An 18670-nucleotide genomic window follows, 5' to 3' on the forward strand; every position below is an offset into this window, starting at 1 on the left:
AAACAGCCATTTGTTCCACTCCGAAAGAGCATTAATCGTGCGCAGAGAGACCCTGCGAGGGGCTGGCCGGGCGCCCGTATTAATCTTGGCAGAACAAGGGAAAACAACACCCGTTAAGGCGAGTAATTAAATGTCTCCGTGGGAAAGATGAACGGGCAGAAGGGTTTCGCATTCAAGGGTGTCCCTCAGAAACACACCCAAGGAAGTGAGTTTGCTTCCAACACCCTCGATAAGCGGCCAAAGGCAGAGATCCACCTAAAACGGTGGACAAATATAGAGCTCGCTTCCTGAATGGATGGGTCCTTCTCGGGAAGCCAGCGCCCGTGATCGAGGCCTCATTCCAGCAGGTCGGCCATCAAGCCTAAGCCCATGAAATCCACGGGATTTAAATAAGTGTTGATTCTCTCCTCGAGAACGGACTCTCTGGGTCAACTTTAGCTGGGAAAGCCGGACAGATGGGAGGCAAAATGATCTGGGCTTCTTCTTTTTTAAAGGCAAAGCAAAAGAGTGAATTGATCCTCCTGACATCTTTACCTCAGCTCAAACCCTGGTCGGATCAATTTGGGGCCACGGGACCCCCTCCCCTCTCCCGCAGTGGGGGCTATAAAAGTGCCAGGAGTCAAGCTGCACCTCAGGAGCAAGGTGGCAAACGGAGACCAAAGGGACTTTAGCAGCACCACCGTTTCCTCATTCCTTTCAAACGTTACTTTTAAAGTATATTTAAAAGTCAGTGCTCCTTGTATTTAGGGGACTTTTGGTAAGGATCGTTTGCAAGGGGAGTGGAGGCTGACATTCTTTTACGGATCCTGCACCCCTTCCCCCTCAAAAAACCCCAAGGAGACCCTTGAACAAGTTGGTCCTCACGGAAAGTCACAAATTTGAACAAGTCCCTTTCTCAGCAATATCCGAAGGAACGGCAACCTATGATTTTTATGCATATCTAACATTAAAAGATTAATTCAAGCAACTCCTTTGGTTTCTTTTTTTTTAAAAAAAATTAACAAGATTCATCATATGCGGAATATTCCATGACTGTGTGTCGTAAGCCCAGCATTGCTCATGCGAAGGAATAAGCGCCACATGAGTCAGACGACACGATGCCCATGAAAAAGGCGCATTCCTCCTTCCTCTCTGTCAGGCATCTGGTCGTTTTCTGCGTTCACGCAGAACAGAGCTGAAACCACTCCATTTTCTTCTGAACATTCAGCGTTTGTGTCAAACATCCCCTTCTTTGCCTTGGGAGACAATCTGAGCACCGTTTTCCTTGAAAGGGAGCCTGCTTTCTCCACCTCCCGCTTCTCTTCTGCCACCCACCAGGTATCCAGGTATCCAGAGGGATCACCATCCTGAGCGCGCACACACACACCCTGCTCCCTCCATGGCCACATCCCGGGTGTCCCACCACAGCAGCGTAATCTTGTACCCAAGGAGACGCCCTGCTCCCAATCTGGAGGGTGTTTCGTCGTGGGCTGTGGGGCACCGTCGTCCAGAGGCGAAAGGACAGGGGGATCCTCTTCTCTCCCCCGCCCGCCCCCCCACCTCCTGCCTCTCACCTCAGGGGCAATGTAGTCCGGAGTGCCGCAGAAGGTCTTGGTGGTGATCCCATCCCAGATATTCTCTTTGCACATGCCGAAATCGGCAATCTTGATGTGCCCTTCTGAGTCCAGCATCACGTTGTCGAGTTTCAGGTCCCTGCGGCATTCAAAACAGATCCCGGTCACAAAAGCGTCGCGAAAGGGAATCTCCCGCAGACGCTGTTCGTCTGGACTCTCCCGTCCAAGGCAGCAGCATCCTCAGCGGAGCCTGGCAGGGTGAACCCTGACCCTCACGTGAATCGAGCGACACCAGATCAGGAGAGAGACCCCACCTGACTGGTTTCAGTCTCATGAACAAAGTGGACCTGAATCTTTGTTTGTTCCTGCTGTCATCCTTTCAATATATGCGCCACCTTTGCTATAACAGCAAAGATACCTTCGGTCCTTTTATAGCCCGATGGTTAAAGCCACTTTTCTTTTTTATGAAGGGCCCTCAAGGAACCTAAGTGGGGCTCAACCAGAGCTTCTTCCACTGGCAAAGCTAAGGAGGGCTGGAAGAGAAGGGTCTGAGCGCCCGAGGTCTGAGGGGAGAGGGAGGCCAGGAGGGAGCATTTTCCTGAGAGAGAGAAAAGCGCCCTGGGTAGCCCGGCCAGCGGCAAGCCTGAGGAACACTGGCAGCTGGTGCCCCTTGTGTGGGTGGGGGTTTTGGTGGGGGGAGAAGGAAGTCCTAAGGGCCAACTGCAGGCAGAGCCAGGCTAGCAATCATCACTCTCTATCGCCCAGAGAGGCTGGTGCACATTTATCTGGACCTCGATTCTGCTGAGAAGCAGAAAAAGGCCCCTTGCCAGCCAACAAGGAATGTTCTTTCCTTCTGCTGCTCTTCTTGGTGCCCACTTTATTCACGGATGTGCATTTTTTTTTAATTACAGTGATACTCCACTTAGTGCTGAGAACGTGCTTGAAGACCCCGGAGCACTAACTGAATCAAACAGGGCATTTTGATGTGGTATTTTGGGCCAGGGGCTTGGGGGTGGATGGGGTGGGGTGGCTGGTCTACTTCCAGCATGGAGCAGATAGAGCAGGCTCCAGGTCTTCCAAGGGCCCAGCCGGTCTCCTCTCTCAGAAGGGAGAGACGGGGCCTTTCTGTCCCTCAGGTGCCCATGCTAGCAGCAGAGCAGGCAGACTGGCCCAAGTCTTCCAGAGGCCCTGACCGCCTCCTTTAGGTAGACCAAGACTCGGTTGAGCACCAGGGAAGAGCCACCCAAGGATGCGCACTGTAATACATCAGCAGTATACTGGGCCTCTTTATTCAGGGCATTGCTGGATTATGGCCCAATTGTTAGAAAGAAAGAAAGAAAGAAAGAAAGAAAGAAAGAAAGAAAGAAAGAAAGAAAGAAAGAAAGAAAGAAAGAAAGAAAGAAAGAAAGAAAGAAAGAAAGAAAGAAAGAAAGAAAGGAAGGAAGGAAGGAAGGAAGGAAGGAAGGAAGGAAGGAAGGAAGGAAGGAAGGAAGGAAGGAAGAGTTCATGCCTGCTTCCTGCAAATATTGCCAATATCCAAGGGGCAAATAGCCACCCAGTCGGTGACACGGGGGGAGCCGCAGGTCGAGTGCCAGATCAGAGTTCAGAGCCCTGATCTGAACTCACAGCACCAATGAGGGCAGCCGCATTTCTGAGAGTCATAGGGGAAAGACAGGCCCACTTACCGATAAACGATCCCTTTGCAATGTAAGAAGAACAGCCCAATGGCTATCTCTGCCGCGTAAAACCTGCCATGAAAAACCAAGACAATAACCAGGAGGGCTGGCTGGTGCCCCGGCCGTGCCAAGGAGAGGCTTTGGAAGGAGAGGGCTGCTCTCTGGTCCCGAGGCGAGGAGTGCCCAGGCCACCCACCCCCACCCCCGGCACCCCTTCTCTCCCACCGTCCCCACCATCCTGTGCTCCCTGTCTCAGCCCGGGCATACGTGAGGGGCGCCAAACCAACTTACACAGCATGAGGCTCCTTAAACCTTCCGACCTGTTGGATCTGGTACATGAGATCGCCCCCGTTCACGTATTCCATTACAAAATACAAGCGATCCTAAAGGTAAGGAAGGGCAGGGAAGAGAGAAAGATGCACTGAGCGTAAGCAAAGAAGCCACCGAGATGGACTCTGAGCTGGCTGGATCGCTTAGTGAGTTGGAGCACACGGTTGGGGAGCCAGAGGTTGGGAGTTCGATCCCCCCCCCACTTGTGCCTCCTGGGAGAGAAGAGCCGGCCTGGGGGGCCTTGGGCCAGCTGCACAGTTCCAAAGGCACCCCCAGAAGAAGGGAAGGGGAGACCATTCACTCAGAAAACCCTGAAAAGGGTCAGGACTGACTCGGCAGCATTTGGTTATTATTATTCAACTGACTGTGAGGATTGCTTTACTCCACAGAGGAAATCAGCCGGTGTGTGACCTGTGCCCAGGTCATGTCAGAGAGGATCTTGGCAACGAGATAGTGATACACTGGCTTTTGGTGTCGGTACAAACAGCCATCACAGCACAACCATAAACAGGTAATAAACTACGGGGGGGGGGGGGACGACAAAAGTATTTCCTAGTCCAGATATTTCCCCCCCCCTATTCAGGGATCTTGGACTTGATGGCCTTAGAGGCCCCTTCCAACGTCACTATTCTATGCTTCTGTGATCACACAGATACTTTTATCCCCATCCCCTACCCCCTCACTGCAATGGACCCCATTTTCTGGTTGCTGGGGAAGACCACTGTCATGGCTTCAGACAAGAACAGGACAGGGGCTTGCTAACAAGTCCTGACTTGTGGACACAAACAGGATTTAAATGAAGGAGAAGGATGATGAGGAGTGGCTGCCCACGGCAGGTCTGGGAACCGGAGGACACCCGGTGCCACCTGGAGGCTTCTTTTCACAGGGAGAAGCAAAGGGACACCCCCAGGGCCCCGAAACATTGGAGCAAAAAGCTAATTCTCTCCCCCTCCAGAGAGGTGAGATCTGAGATTTCCATTCCTGCCGCAAACGGGGAAGCGTCGCCCCGGCTCAGACGGCGCTCTGGAGGATCAAAGCCTTTTGTACTTGCCACGTGGTCGGATGCCCTGCTACAAATTTTGATTACGTTCCCAATATGATTACCGCGAAGCGACAGGCAGGTTTCTTAACAACTAATCCTCTGCTGACACACTTCAGATGTCAGAAAAGGAGGCGCTGCAAAAGACCTGCACCGCATCCCAGCGTTTCCTTCGCCCGCCCTCAACAAGGCCCAGCCGTCTCCCTCTAAGTATGGCAAAGGCCTCTGGCTAAACCAAATGGCTGGGGTGACACACATCTGTGTAATCCTCCCAGCGCCCATTGTTGGCAGCCGGAAAGGAACAGGCCACCTTCCTCCAACCCCTGGGTCCTTATTGGCCCCCCAAGCAGGCTCAGACGCCCCAGGGCTTGGGCGTTCAAGGGGTCCTTCCCAGTGGCCTTTAACCCTCGCCAGATGCTCACGAGAGCCCTGAGGCTCTTGGCAGGCACGGGGGGTCCCTTGGGAGCTCAATGGACAAAGGGCGTTCCCAGCTTTCCTGCCTTGCGTAAGGGCCATGCCAGGGTGGACCGATTCGGCCCCCGAGGCTCCATGCACCAACCCTCTAGGGCGTCTCTTGATCCCCACCCACCTAGATCCCCACACTCCCCCACTGACTTTTTTAAAGGGTTGACTCTGACATCGGTTCAACACTCAGCTGCTTCCCAACAGGAACTTCACTTGCCACGGAGGGAAACCATGGGGGGGGGGGGGGGTTGCGTCTCCCATCCTGGCCAAATTGCTGGCGGGAAAGCAGGGCCCTGCTGGCCTTCGTGGCCCAGGCTCCATGGATGCAGTTTGGGCGCGGGGCAGTTGGGAGGGTGCTCACCATGGTCTGGAAGCATGAGTGGAGCTGCGTGAGGAAAGGGGGCTTCCCGGAGAGAGCAAGGACCCGCTTCTCCACCATGGTGCACTCCACGTCGTCGTCCTGGATGACCACGTCCTTCTTCAGAATCTTCACCGCGTAGAGTTCGTCGGTGCCTTTCCGCTCCGAGAGCATCACCTGAAGGGAAGGAAAGGGAGGGACCCGTAGGGTGAGCATCCGAGGTGGGGTGGGGGGGGCTCCCGGCACTTGACCCATCTAGGACTGAACATTCTCCATACCTGGCCCTGCCCGGCCCCCTTGCCATCCTGTGAGAGGGAAACGGGATGGACTGGGATGAGTTCATGCCTGAAGGTGCACAGGGCAGAGGCCTAGGGACAGTCCCCCCCACCCCCTAGTTTTGTCCAACAGTTCAGTATGACAGCCTGTGGAATGGAAAATTTATACCCCTCGAGGTCATGAATGCCACGTCACCAGCTTGGTGGAAACCCCAAGAACAGGGGGGAAAAACACACACACATACACACACACACACACACCTGCGCATCACATTCTGTATTTATAGATCTGCTGTTCTAAGAGTGGCTTATTTTATCAAGAGGATCCCACACCCAGGTGCGAAAGAGCCCAGGGCAGGTAAATACCTGGACTTCACCACACTGGGGAACCAGAGAGGACAACAGCTACTGGGAAGTTGCATACACCAGTCGACGCCTACAGATGCAACCTTAGAAGAGATATGTGTAGTTTAAGCTGAAGTGTGACAGGTTTCATTCTGGTGGGGGGAGAGGACATCCCAGGGACCTGCCTGTCTCCAGATGAGCTCCTACCACATGTGACTCCCAGGCACGTTCGAGTCTCTTCCTCACACACAACTCTGGCAACACAACATGGACGGGATGCTTTCAAAAAAAGAGGGCTGTCACTTCCTTCAATAGAAGGACGGCTTTGCCTTTAAAAAAAGATAAAGGACACTCGGCTCAGCAGGGCAGGGATGCTCAACATTGGCCAGAGATGAGAGGGTCCAATCCAGGTAGCTAACTCTGACGCTGCTCCCTGGCTCCATCCGTTTGGTAGCCATGGCACCTCCAGCCAACTCCCCCCACCCCCTTTCTTCTGCGAATAACTTGTTCCTCCTCACATCCTTCAAACCAACGGTGTGGTGAGCTGCAGATTTATTCATTACGATACGCTGGAGCTGCAGAGCTTCCTGCCAGCATAATTTTCTGCCATTAATCAAATCAAGCCCAAGGAAGCTGCCTGAAATGCAGGAACGCTGCCCTCCCAATTATTAAGATATATTGCTGCAGCCTGGTGGGGGCATTATTTCCGAAATAAACACTATTTCCACCAGTAGAAGCTCACTTCCTCCATCAACAGGATCCTGAGAAATGAATTATTTCACCCCTGCCCAGAACTGATCTCTCGGAGCGAAGGAAGTTCCTACGATCTTTTAGACCAAGGGCTTGTTGATTTTTTTCTCAAGCCTCCCAGAAGCCTCCTGAATTTTTTTTTTAAAAAGAATCTTTCAAGGTGGGAGGCGAAATCTGATGTTTACTTCCAATAGGATTTATACTGGGAGCCCTTCAAGGACATGCAAATTTAAGCAGGAAACATTTAAGTATCATCCCGTCCACCAACCTCAGTGTTCCGCTTCCTTTACCTCCAGTGTTTATTTATCAAGAGGATACAGCTTTTTTTTAATTAAGAGGCTTAAGTTGTAAAGTTAAAGAGGCTTAACTTTAAAAAAATTAAACAGTTTTAGCCTCTTCCTCACAGACTCGCAGCTGATTGCTGAAGCTATTGCTATGCTTTCTACCTGTGGGAAATACTTCATTTTGTGCACAATTAAATTTCTCCTGCAAAGAATTGTATGCAATTTGCAGTGAATTTTACTTTACCACTACTTATGGCTCAGTTGGCATGGGGAAGATAAAGTATAATGGGTTAAATTTGATCTAAAGGCCTTGGGTCCTTTTTAAGGAGAAAAGAAAGGTAAAAGTAAGATACAGAAATGGTGTTGCTATTATTATTCTTAAGCTGTTCATAATGACCCTGTGATTCAATGGCCCCCAAATGAACGTGGAGAGAACGTTATTTCTAACTACTGGGAAGTTTGTCATAGAAGATGACATAATGGGAAACCCATCACTAACCCTCACCTCTTCTTTTTAAGCCACTTTCCTTTGGCTTGAGAGAACGCCCTTGAAGAGGGATCCCCATCCCTGTGGATATGGTGCCCCCCCCCCAGCCACTGCTTCTGGATTTATCTGAGAGGCCTGCTTTCATGAACATGAGCAGGAAGCCAGACACAGCAGTGTGGAGGGAAAATGCATAGGGGAGAGAACTCCGCCGTAGTCATGGGACTCATTTTCATCTTGCCAAACAACTGAAACTTGCAAAGGGGCAGTTGACGGGGTGTCTCCTTCTTGATCCTGCTGCAAACTGGCTTCCCTCCCCCAAAAAGGGATGAAAATAAAATAAAGTCTCCCTTTGCCCCCACTCCCGGCTTCTTCCTGCCTCGGCACCCCAGTGACACACACGGCAGGAGATGCTTCCCTCTGCTTCCTCACACACAAAAGCCAATTTGTCATGCGACTGATGCTCTCCACCCAGGCTTTGTGCCTGGAAGGAGTTTGGTGCAATTTAATCAGCGGCCAGGTTTGCCCCCCCCCCCCGCCGATGTTCCCCAAGGCGTCTGTTTCGCTTCTCCTGACGCACTTGGGTGAGAGGCAGAGAATGCTAATCTAGCAGCAGAGGCAGGCTTGGTGTGTCGGTGCGTGAACGATCTGGCTCCCCAGCTAAGCTCGGTTCAAGCAGGAGAGGCACTTGAGACCTCTGTGTTGGCCGAACAAGGAACGCTTCTGTTTCGATGGCGGTGGGGAGGCTAGGACTGGACTGGAGACCCAGACAAAGCTGCCCACCCCACAGCTGAAGAAGGTGAAAGGAGCCATGCTTTCTAAGGGTCTTCAGTCCTTTTGGCTGACTGTGAGATGCCACGGCACCCTGATGCTCTGGATATGGAGGTCCAGACCACAAGCTAAATTCTTCATTCTCCTCTGCTTCGGCCATCTTGCCTTCTCTTGTCCAGGTCCCTATAGCTTGCAGAGACTCTCTCTGTGCAGAACCTTTGAGAAGCAATGCTCATGCAGAGAAAGTAGAGGACCGCTTGCTGATGGTTTAGAGAAAGATGCAGACACCCTCAGTCCCATGCCACCCCCCCCAAGCCCACGGCGGTCACAACAGATCTGGGTTATGGCCCCAGCACGGGGACGAGCCAACCTCTTCCAGGAGCTGGGACCTGCTAAGCTCACCGTAGGGGCACGGCTTGCAACAGGGCCCTGGAAAAGTGACCAAGGGCCTGGCTACAGGCCAGGGAGGTGACCCCTTTCTCACTGGAGGGAAGGGAGGTGGGGTCTGGAAGGAGGGCTCCCTGGCCAGCGTCATCGTCAGAGGCCTCTCCCCAGGGGCAGATGCCTTGCGGGCAATCACTGGAGAAAGGGCTGGCTTGGAGCTGTCCCTGGTGCTGAATGGCCGCCTGCCTGACCAGCCCTGTCTTGTCGTCTCTCCAAACCAGCCTGGGACACCACGAGCCAGCGTTCGAGGGTCTCCAGCGGAGGAAGGGCCTTTCGGCCGTCGGTGACTTGAATTCCCCATGACTGAAAAGGCCACGGATTGCATTCCCTGTGGTTGCCACCGATGGGAACGTTTCTGCTACAAGGAGAAAGGTGTCTTTCTTTCTAGGCGAGAGCCTTCTTTATGCAAGGCACAGGAATGTTTTTCTATGGAGCAGCTCTTCTCAGTCAAGCACAAGGATCCGGTCCTAGAACGGAAGAACCGCGGCGACGGGATGGCTTCTGTTTATGCCCTGCCTCTGAAGTTCACAAAAACCCGATCTGAGTCACTTTTCCTTTCTAGTCACCCTTACTGGGAGATCTCAAAGTGTCTCTGCTTGGTGATGAAGGCACTCATCTTCATTTCTCTCACCCTCAGACACAAGAATAAGGAACTGGGATACCTTGTTATTCAAAAGAAGGGAAGGAAATTCCCAGGGCTTTCAAAAGATTTCTCAGCCTGGCAAGGAGGCTGCTTCATACAAAGCCCCAGATGCCTGCTTTTTTTGTCCAAAGCTACCCAGTCTGGTTTATCCAGTGGTGCACGCTGCTGAACTGTGCCCCTTGCCCAAAACTAGGATGGCCTCTTGTTCATTTAAAACAGTGCCTCCCAAATTTGAGTCTCCTAGATGTTCTTGGACTACAACTCCTGGAAATCTTGGCCATAACATGTAGTGGTGAAGGCTTCTGGGAGCTGTAGTCCTAGAAGAACCGAAGACCCAAGGTGAGGAACCCTTGATTCAAGACTTTGAGGCACTCAATGGTTCTTTCGGCCTCTTTCTTCCCTCTCTGCTTGCCCTCCTCCTCTTGGGCCCCGGCCCTTCCCTTTCTCTGAGGAAGGACCCCGGCCCTTCTCCTCTCAGCCCACCTTTCCAAAGCTGCCTTTGCCCAGCACCATCAGGAAGTTGAAGTCCGACAGCTTCATGCGATCCCGGCTCCCATTGTTGTCGAATTTCGAGATGGCGTTGGCGCTCCGCTCCTCTGCCACCTTTGCTCCTGGGCCAACTCTGGCTCTCTAAAAAAAAAAGGGGGGGGGAAGAAGAAAGAAAAAGATATTTTTTAAAAAAAATATTGCACCAGAGAAGGTAATTTGAGGATTTTAACCCTTTCCCCCACCAGCTCAAATGCCAAGGGCTGTACCACAAAAGCTGGCCTCCTGGATTCGAACTCAGTGCACGGACAATTGATCTACAAGCGTCTGGGGATGTTCCTTCTTTTCAATCCAGACAAGAGGATACATGTTTGCCCCCAAAGGTTTTTGCTCCTTTTCTGCCCACACATGCCTTGATGCGATTGAGAATTTAACGGTGACCCTTGATTCTTTTATAGTCTGGGGTGCCCAACGGGGTTGGTGGTGGTGGGGGTGGGGTGGGGGAACCTTCTAAATTGTTTGAGAGGCTGCGGGAGCAGGAAGGCTCCCAAATGACCCCATGCCTGCGAAGGAAGTCTGGACGTACACGCACGCATGCACGCACGCGCGTCAGTGTCCGCAGGGATCTATCCAGCTCCTCCAGTCTAAAAGGCGTGATTGAATCCACTAGTGGCACAATTTGGACAGCGGTTTCGTCAACCTGTTTTGCACGGAAGCTACCCAATGCTTCCCTCTGATGTCTTGGGAGGCCTTGTAAAAAAACAACAGGGCTTTGGCCTCACGCTCCTTCCTTGTGGCTCTGACAGGTCCCTGATTTACCGGAGTGCCGTATGTCGAACGACACGTGCAGCCACGTACGCATTCTCAGCCAGAGATGGCAATCTTGTAATTTATTTGCTTTAATTTCTGAAGAATATTGCTGGGGCCTGCCCAGAGCTCAGCCGAGCGTGAAATTCCATTAAGCTGATGGCTCTGCTACCGTCGGACTCGTTCTGCATACAGAAAGTTCCAAGAGCAGAAGGTGCGTGACTCCTGTTCCTTGGTCCAGCACCCTCGTGTCCTCTCGGGCTCCTGCGATCCGCACGGTGCCACACTGACCAGTTGCCATGTCTAAGCCACACATCATAGCAGGCCCTTACCTGGTGCATCACTCATGGTGCGAAGAAGCAGAAAAGGAGCGCAGGTGTCATCAACACCTGCAAACAGCACCTTTGCAGTACGGCTCCCACCGGAGTTAAATAATTTTTACCAGCCCCATCAATCCATAACAGAGGGAAGGAAGCTTTGGTGTGTTTAATGGATTTAGTTCTGGGTAAGCAGAAGGATCATTGCTCTGCTTACACAAAGGGTAAGCAGAGAAGACTCCCCGGAAAAAGACCCTGATGTTGGGAAAGTGTGAGGGCAAGAGGAGAAGGGGACAACAAAGGACGAGATGGTTGGACAGCATCACCGAAGCGACCAACATGACTTTGACCCAACTCTGGGAGGAAGTGGGAGACAGGAGGGCCTGGCGTGCTCTGGTCCATGGGGTCACGAAGAGTCGGACAGGACTACACGACTAAACAACAACAGCAAGCAGAAGGATCTTCTCCCACCCCAACCTCTTTTGGGGGAAACAAAAAGTAGATCTCATCTTGCATTCACTTGGGCTGAAATTGAAATGAATGAAAAGGGACCAAAAAGAAAAAAAAGGGAGGAAAAATAAGACTTTAGGATCACACTGGGTCATAAGGCCAGAATTCAAAAACTCAGGATACTTTCGCACATCACTTTGAGGGCATTTAGACAAGGGCCAGGGGTCCTGAGCCAACCAGGGCTATAGCCTCTGTTTTTTTGACCAACGTTGCCCACCTCCCTTACAAAACAAAATGGGAAGGGTTTAGAAGATCACCACAGGATTCCTTCCTAGGGCTTGGTTTCTGTTCCAATTATCTCAGTATCTCCCAGATCTCTGTTAATTAGAGTAATTTACAGCTGCACGGGGCACCGATAAAACAGATTAACAAATCCTATTATTGACGTAAATCCTCGTGGCTTCTGAGTTCACTCTTGTTTGCATGGCTCCAGTGCGTGGATGCAACAGGTCTGTCAGACAATGTTTAGAAGGAGCCACTTCCATCCACACCGGGCTCTGGCTTGCTAGGGCCTCCGTCCTCATGGAGGAAACCCGGCAGCGACAGAAAGGGCTTCGTTTGGACAGGTGCCATCCGTGGGCTGGCCAGGGCTGAGTCCAGCGCATGGACTGCCATTCCTTCGGGCCCCTTCACTGACGGGGCACCCATGGCTGACGAATGCTCCAACAGAGACACTGCACTCAAAGTGCCCCATGCATTAACAATAAAATTGGGACCTTTATGTTCCTGGGAGAATAAACCGACAAGAGGCACCTAAAGGATCATGCATTTGAAAGGCTTCCTCCGTACTTTCATTTTGAGACATCTGGATGGATTCCTCCATCTTAACACAAAAGCAATTTCAGGCCAGAAGGAAGACCAGGAAAACTGACATGGCGAGGATGGCCACGGCTGCTCACCACGGGGAGGGAGAGGCCCTTCGGAAGGGAGACTCACCTCAAACTTCTGCCTGAGCTCCTCGTTGCCTTCCTCACCTTCAGGGGGGACCGGGACGTTGAAGTACTCGCCCTCTTCCTGGCTCAGCAGCTTGAACCTAGAAAGAAGGGCGCCAGTGAGCCAGAACTGGTTGGAGAGGATCCACTGGGGAAATGACAGCCAAGGCCGCTCGGGGACCAAGGCAGTGGGTTCAAGAAGACCTTTGCTCCTCCTGGGCCATCGAAACAGTGCCTGGGAGGAACACTGAGTCACAGGGCAGGCAGCCCCCAATTCTGCTCTACGGATTTTGCATATTTGTTTTAAAGACACTTTTAAAGTATAAATGATCAGCAAAGACTAGCAATGAAGTACACTAAAAGCTGGCAGGGAGGGAGGGAGGGACAAGCAAGCTTGAGGTTCTGGAAAGGTTCTGTAAGCTTGAGGTCCTGTAGGCTGGGGATGATCACTCTCATCTTTGCATATGGTCGTGGGATCACAGGCGGTCTACTATGATCTTTTCAGGACTAGCCAATTGGAATGGATCAAAACCCAGACCTGAGGTTTTCCCCAACCTGCTCTTTGGCCTCCTGGCTCAAACTCTGCTCACATGGGTGATACAGAGAGCCTCTCCAGAGTCACCTGACCCCAGCACCAAATGCAGAATTCACCTGCTCCATGTTGGCACAGATCTGCTTTGCGCTTGGAAAATACTGGAGGCCCTTTCTCTCCCACTCCCTGAGCCAGACCCGACAACAAGGGGAGCTTCATGCCGAGCATGGCAGCCTCTGTGTGAGGTCTGGCCAACCTGGCAGCGATGAAAATGCACCTCCAGAGAGGTTACCGTGCGATCACCTCCCAAGGCAAGACCTTCTGGCCTCCCTATTCAGACAGGTGTGCGTGCGCACAGAGGGCGAGGGGAAACACCAGGACAGCAGCACCTGAAGCGCCAAGACTGAGGAAGTCCAGGCAGGTTGGGCCCCCCGAATCTTTTCCAGAAGGGCAGACGCGATGGATCAGAACAAAGGCTCTCGGAAGGAGAAGGGAGGGGAAGAGAGGAAGGCAAGGAACCAGCCCTCCCGGGGAGAGCATGACGGCCCTGTCCTTCAGATCTGAAGCCGGTTCTGGCGCTGTCGGGGGAGCTCCGATTCTGTCAAGCAGATGATCTCTTCCGTGGAGAGGAGCGATTCATCAGGGGGACAGGATCAGCCAGCGCCGGCATGCCTGGGCACCGGTGGAAGGGAGGCACAGAGGGAGATTTACATAAGGCAGGCAGGCAGGAGGGCCCTGCCATCCTCTCGGTCTGTTCCCCCCCCCCCATTTACGCGGGCTCAGAGGAGATGAAAAACGCACAGAAGCAATTCCCCTCCCCGAGTTTATTTTAGCCAAACACCATGACAAGGAAAATTACTCAGATCTCCACTTAGCGGCTTCTTGAAAATGCAGCAAGGAGCTGTTTATCATATTTTACATGCTTCTTAATGCGCGCTGCTCTGCCTGACAGGACCGAGCTCCTCGAGACACTCCCCACAGGTGGCTGTGGAAGCGTACAGGAAGTCAGCATTTTGTTTTCCCTGCAGGGGGTGGGTGGGTGGGTGGGGTGGGGAGAAGGGTGGATGGTGTCGCTCGCGCTCGCTTGGCCAAAGTCAGAAGAGGGAGGTGGGCCTCCCTAGCCCTAACCCTGCCAGGTCCATTCTGGCTTATGGCAACTCCTTCCAGGGCGGTCTGGGCAGACAATACTCAGCAGTGGTTTCCCCTTCCCTTCTTATTTGGGGGTGCTTTGGGAGCATGGTGCAGCTGGCCCCCCAGGACCCCCAGAGTAGGCTTCTGTGCCCATTCCTGATTCCGCCATCTCTCCCAAGAACTGGGCAAAGCAGACAGCATCTGCAGAAGTGAAACCAAGGTGTTTCTCTCCTCCTGACCCCCCTCCGGATTGCTGACGTCTTGCAATAAGATCTGCTTCGTGTCTCTTTTTCCACCAAGCGAGCCTCCTGAGGGCCTCTGCTCTTTTAGCCTTACTTTCATTTCCCTGGAGGGGTGAAGGAGGACTGCTCCCCCCCCCGCAAGAGGCACAAGGACATCTTACCAGCCATCCACGCCTGCTTTCAGCAGCTCCGAAATCCCAAAGGACAGGGACCCCATAAAATCATTCCTGCTGGTGAGATCCCAGTCCCAAATCTCGACCGACAATCTTCTGTCTTTGTCAGATTCCTTCAGCTGGCTGGGGAGAAGGAAGCAGAGGAGAAAACAAAGACGGTGAAGAAGGGGATGGCTCTGCAGGGACTTCCTTGCATTTCCTGGGGGGTGGGTGGGTGGGAAACTGGATTGGTCAGGGATCAGAGCCCTATTTGGGGGTCCAGGACAGGATTAACGGAGACACGTGAGGGACAATGGGAACTCCATCTCTCCCCACTGTAGCTTTTTCCAGGTAGGAAGTGACAGCCTGGTGAGGAACCCTCCTCCTTCACTGCAAGCTGTAACTAGGGATCAGGTGTCTGTCTGTCTGTCAGAGATGCTTCTGGCTTGGACTGGGTGATCTTTCGGTCCCCCTCTGTCTCCACCGTGCTATGATTCCATGTGCAGCCTCTCCACGGAGCTGCATTTTCTCTCTCTCCTGGTTTTCCAACTGCATGGAGAGCTTCCATGCTTTTCAAACCATGGCTCTTCGCATTTAGAGATCAAGATGTGGGTCACTCTGCTCCATTTCCTCACCTGTTCAATTTAACCCTGCAGTAAATGCCTGAGCAGGACCCAGGAAGTGAAGCAAAAACTTTCAGCCACAATGTGCAGCACAAAGAGCTAATTCCCTAACAAACCTCCCGTTGAAATAAAGAAATAAAGAACATTTGGAATTCCTGCCATTGCCATGCAAAGCTTTGATCAAGGCAAATGTCAAACGTGACAGTCCTTCTGCGCTATGCTGATACACAACCTTTTCCTTAAATCCACTTAGCATTTCTCCATGGTTAAAGCACTGGAAATATTAGCCCACATGGATTCCAGAGATGCAAGGATGTCCTGTGAGCAACAGGAAGTGGGTTTGAAAGGTGAGAGGAATGCAGGAGCCCCAGCTGGCTTGGAGTCCAAACTTTAAACACACTGTCCAGGGTGCTGAACTTCTATTTTGTTGACAGAGCTGACCACCTCCGTACCTCCTGCGAAATCTGTGCTAAAACCTAGGGCAGGTCCACTGCTCCCATGGCGTGGGAGTCATCAGCCTCCAGTGCTCAACGGTATGGATGACCACCTCAAACATGATTGATGCTCAGGAGATGTGGACCTGATCCGTTCCTCAGAAGAGGCAGCAAAGAGCAGAGGGGCAGCTGGAAAAGGCCACTTCTCCCCTTATTTTTGCTGCATGGAAACCGCTGCATTATCCAAAAGAGCTGAAGCCTGCGTCTTGGAGGGGACTCCCTGGTCCACCTCTTCAGGGAGAGCTTTCCCACCCTGCACTGCCTGGATCTTTTCCAGGAGATCCTGCTAGGGAAGATTTGAACCTCCCGCACACCCATGGGCTCCACCCACGAGGCACAGCCTCTCCCCAATCCTCCTGAGCCATGCACTGGGCGCAGCGGCAAAGAAGACAGCCACCCACCCACCCACCCACCACCCTTTCTGGGCTCTCCTCTCGGAGGTGGGTGCCTTCAGAAGCAAAGAGACTCGCTCACCGTTCAGCGCTGGCTGGAACTGTACTCACAATTTAAAAGTCTCGTTCCACTCCGGGTTCAAAGAGCATTTGATGGTTTTAGTCTTCTGTTTGCTCTCGCTTTTCGGGTCAGGGATGAGTTTGAGCTTCACGTAGGGGTCTGACAAGCCGTTGGGGTCCATAGGAACCAGGTTTTTTGCATCTCGTACTGGAACGGGAGAAAAAAAAAGCAAGCAGTGAAAAGTACCGGTGCTGCAACTATGCCCTGTTATTTGTGCGCCAAGCACCCAGGGGTCCCATTCCACCAGAAAGGCATCTTCTACGAGTGGCAGCGTGTTTCCCAAGACGCTTGTGTTAGCCTTACAGCTGGGGTTCTATAGAGGGAAACGCCAGCAGGAAAGAACTGCATCGACCCATGTGAAGACAGGCAAATGGTTCTCCATTTGGGAGACAGGATTTTGGCTGCCTGGGACAGTCGCCACTCTTGACACCTGATCCTTCCGCCGGTTCTCCTCTTCTGACCGCTTGGGCAGCCCCAGTCTCTCCTCATGGGGCCATCCCTTGACTGGGTTTTTGCTGCTAATTTGGAGCGGGGATTCTGGCACTTTCGTGACACTCTGACCGGCTTGAAGGGCCTCTAGTTAAATGCAAAATAGACAAGTAGCGAAAAAGACATGATCAACAACCGAGAGTCAGGGCCAAACTGGACAGGTGGCCTTGCTCATGCTACGGCAGCTGGTCTGCAGGGTTTTTTTGCAAAGTAAATGGAAGACTCTTGTGTATGTGTGTGTGCATGTTGTGCATGTACGTCTCTTTCTCTCTCTCTCTCTCTCTCTCTCTCTCTGTGTGTGTGTGTGTGTGAGAGAGAGAGAGAGAGAGAGAGAGTGAGTGAGTGAGTGAGTGAGTGATGGGGAAATGTACCAAGGCCTTCCTCTATTTCTCCATTTCTGCCAGACTTTCTATGCACGCTATCTACATTCCAAAGGAAGCTTCTCCTGGCAGCAGCCACGGCCTTCAAATGAAACAACTCACACAAGTCACCTTGTTTCTCCTTTGGCCCTTGGAATGAGCTCCTGGCCGTCTTGCCTTCCTCCTGGGTTTCCCTGGCACTCCGCTGCCTCCAGACTTGTGGACGCAGGGTGTGCAGTTTAGGAATCACACATCCCCAGACAAAGCGGGAAGAGGCACCCCGTCACGAGGAAAGGTGAGAAGCCTGAATGATCTCATGCAAGGCTGGCCCACACCGTGGCCCGTCACCTCGTTTCCAAAAGCTTCAAACAAGAAGCAAGGACGTGACAGCCTCGCTGGATGAGTGCCTTTGCTGCCCATAAAACCCAATGGCGGGCAGGAGAACGAGAGAACCCCAGAGAAGAGGATGCTCAGCTGGGTTACCTCTCAAGGACCCTTCAGGCCAGGTTTACTAAAAATATTTGCTGGCCACTTTGCCCTCAAAGCAGTGGGGAGGAAAAAGGCCCTCTGGGGTCTCCAGGGAACTTGAATTTTTGTTCATAGAGAAACAATTTTTGGGGGGCTCTTCTTAGGGCACAGGGCCCTGGGCCCTCTGGCCCCCCTTTTTCTGATGCCTTGGCAGAGCCTCTGGGCAGCTACAAGCTCCCACTCAGCAGCCCCCCACCCGCCCCCTGCCTATCCGAACAAACGGTTCAAATTATTCCAGTTCCCGAACGGTCTCGGTCTCCGTCTGGAAGCAAAGATGCTCATCTTTCAGCAAAGGCACTGGCGGTGCGATCGGGAGAGCGATAATTTTAATGGCATTCCGAGAGGGACGTGTGTGAAGGGCAAAAGAGGCGAGACCAAAGACGTAACGGGAGAGATTGCGGTGGACTTCAAAGCAACAGAAGGGAAGTGTCTCTAACGGGGCAGCCTCCCAAATCACAGCCTTCTGCGGTGAGCAGAGGCTTGGCTCAGGGAACAGGGCTTTGCATTCAGAACCCAAAGAGAAAACGTTCCCGGAGCCGACACGAACCCACACAAGGGTCCAATCTTTGCTATTTGGGTGAGCGATTCTGTCCCGGCCTCCTTCTCCACAGGGGATGGATGAGGAAGGGCCGGCTCCCTCCGGCTCCGTTGGTCACGCTTGGTCTGCCCCTGCTTTGGTGCCCACAGCTGGGTGGCCAGGCACTCTTTGGAGGAAACCCCCATCCCCTGTGCCCAAGAAGACCTCCCCACTCCCCCCAAGCAGGCAAAGAAAAGCCAGTCTCCCCATGGAACCTGCCTCCGTTGCCTTCCAGCTACCTTGGGGCACTTGTTGTTCTCAAAGCCCTTCCTTAGCAGGAAATTGAGCATCACAGCCTGCAGGGGAACAGCAGCAGGAGGGAGAGGAAGCGGGGGGGGCCTGGGGGGGCAGAAAGAGGGATTAAGGGGGCCCAGGATACAACATCACTCTCTTTCCTCCAGCAACCTCGACCAAGGACAGGTTCCCCCATCTGGGGACCTGACAGGGACTCCGTTTAAAGACAAATAATGTCAAAGGAAGTTGACCAAAACCATTCTTGAAAACCCGGGGCTCATCCGCTGCTCAACGTTTGCACCAATATTTATAATGAAAAATGCACAG

General features: G+C 52.6%; 1 protein-coding gene across 2 annotated transcripts in view; it reads right to left on the reverse strand.

Annotated features, from left to right (window-relative positions):
- The window catches only part of PRKCB (protein kinase C beta), a 93134-nt gene that overhangs the window by 29273 nt on the left and 45191 nt on the right, over positions 1 to 18670 (reverse strand). For both annotated transcript variants that reach the window (XM_072982977.2, XM_072982976.2), the window contains exons 6-13: positions 16147 to 16303; positions 14536 to 14670; positions 12474 to 12570; positions 9901 to 10047; positions 5425 to 5598; positions 3521 to 3612; positions 3239 to 3301; positions 1554 to 1692 (exon numbers count right to left, since the gene is read on the reverse strand). In XM_072982977.2, the coding sequence (XP_072839078.2) occupies positions 1554 to 1692; positions 3239 to 3301; positions 3521 to 3612; positions 5425 to 5598; positions 9901 to 10047; positions 12474 to 12570; positions 14536 to 14670; positions 16147 to 16303 (1004 nt within the window). The remainder of the gene's footprint in view (positions 1 to 1553; positions 1693 to 3238; positions 3302 to 3520; positions 3613 to 5424; positions 5599 to 9900; positions 10048 to 12473; positions 12571 to 14535; positions 14671 to 16146; positions 16304 to 18670) is intronic.

Source organism: Pogona vitticeps, chromosome 13, assembly GCF_051106095.1.
Source record: "Pogona vitticeps strain Pit_001003342236 chromosome 13, PviZW2.1, whole genome shotgun sequence".
Classification (NCBI taxonomy): Eukaryota; Metazoa; Chordata; class Lepidosauria; order Squamata; family Agamidae; genus Pogona; species Pogona vitticeps.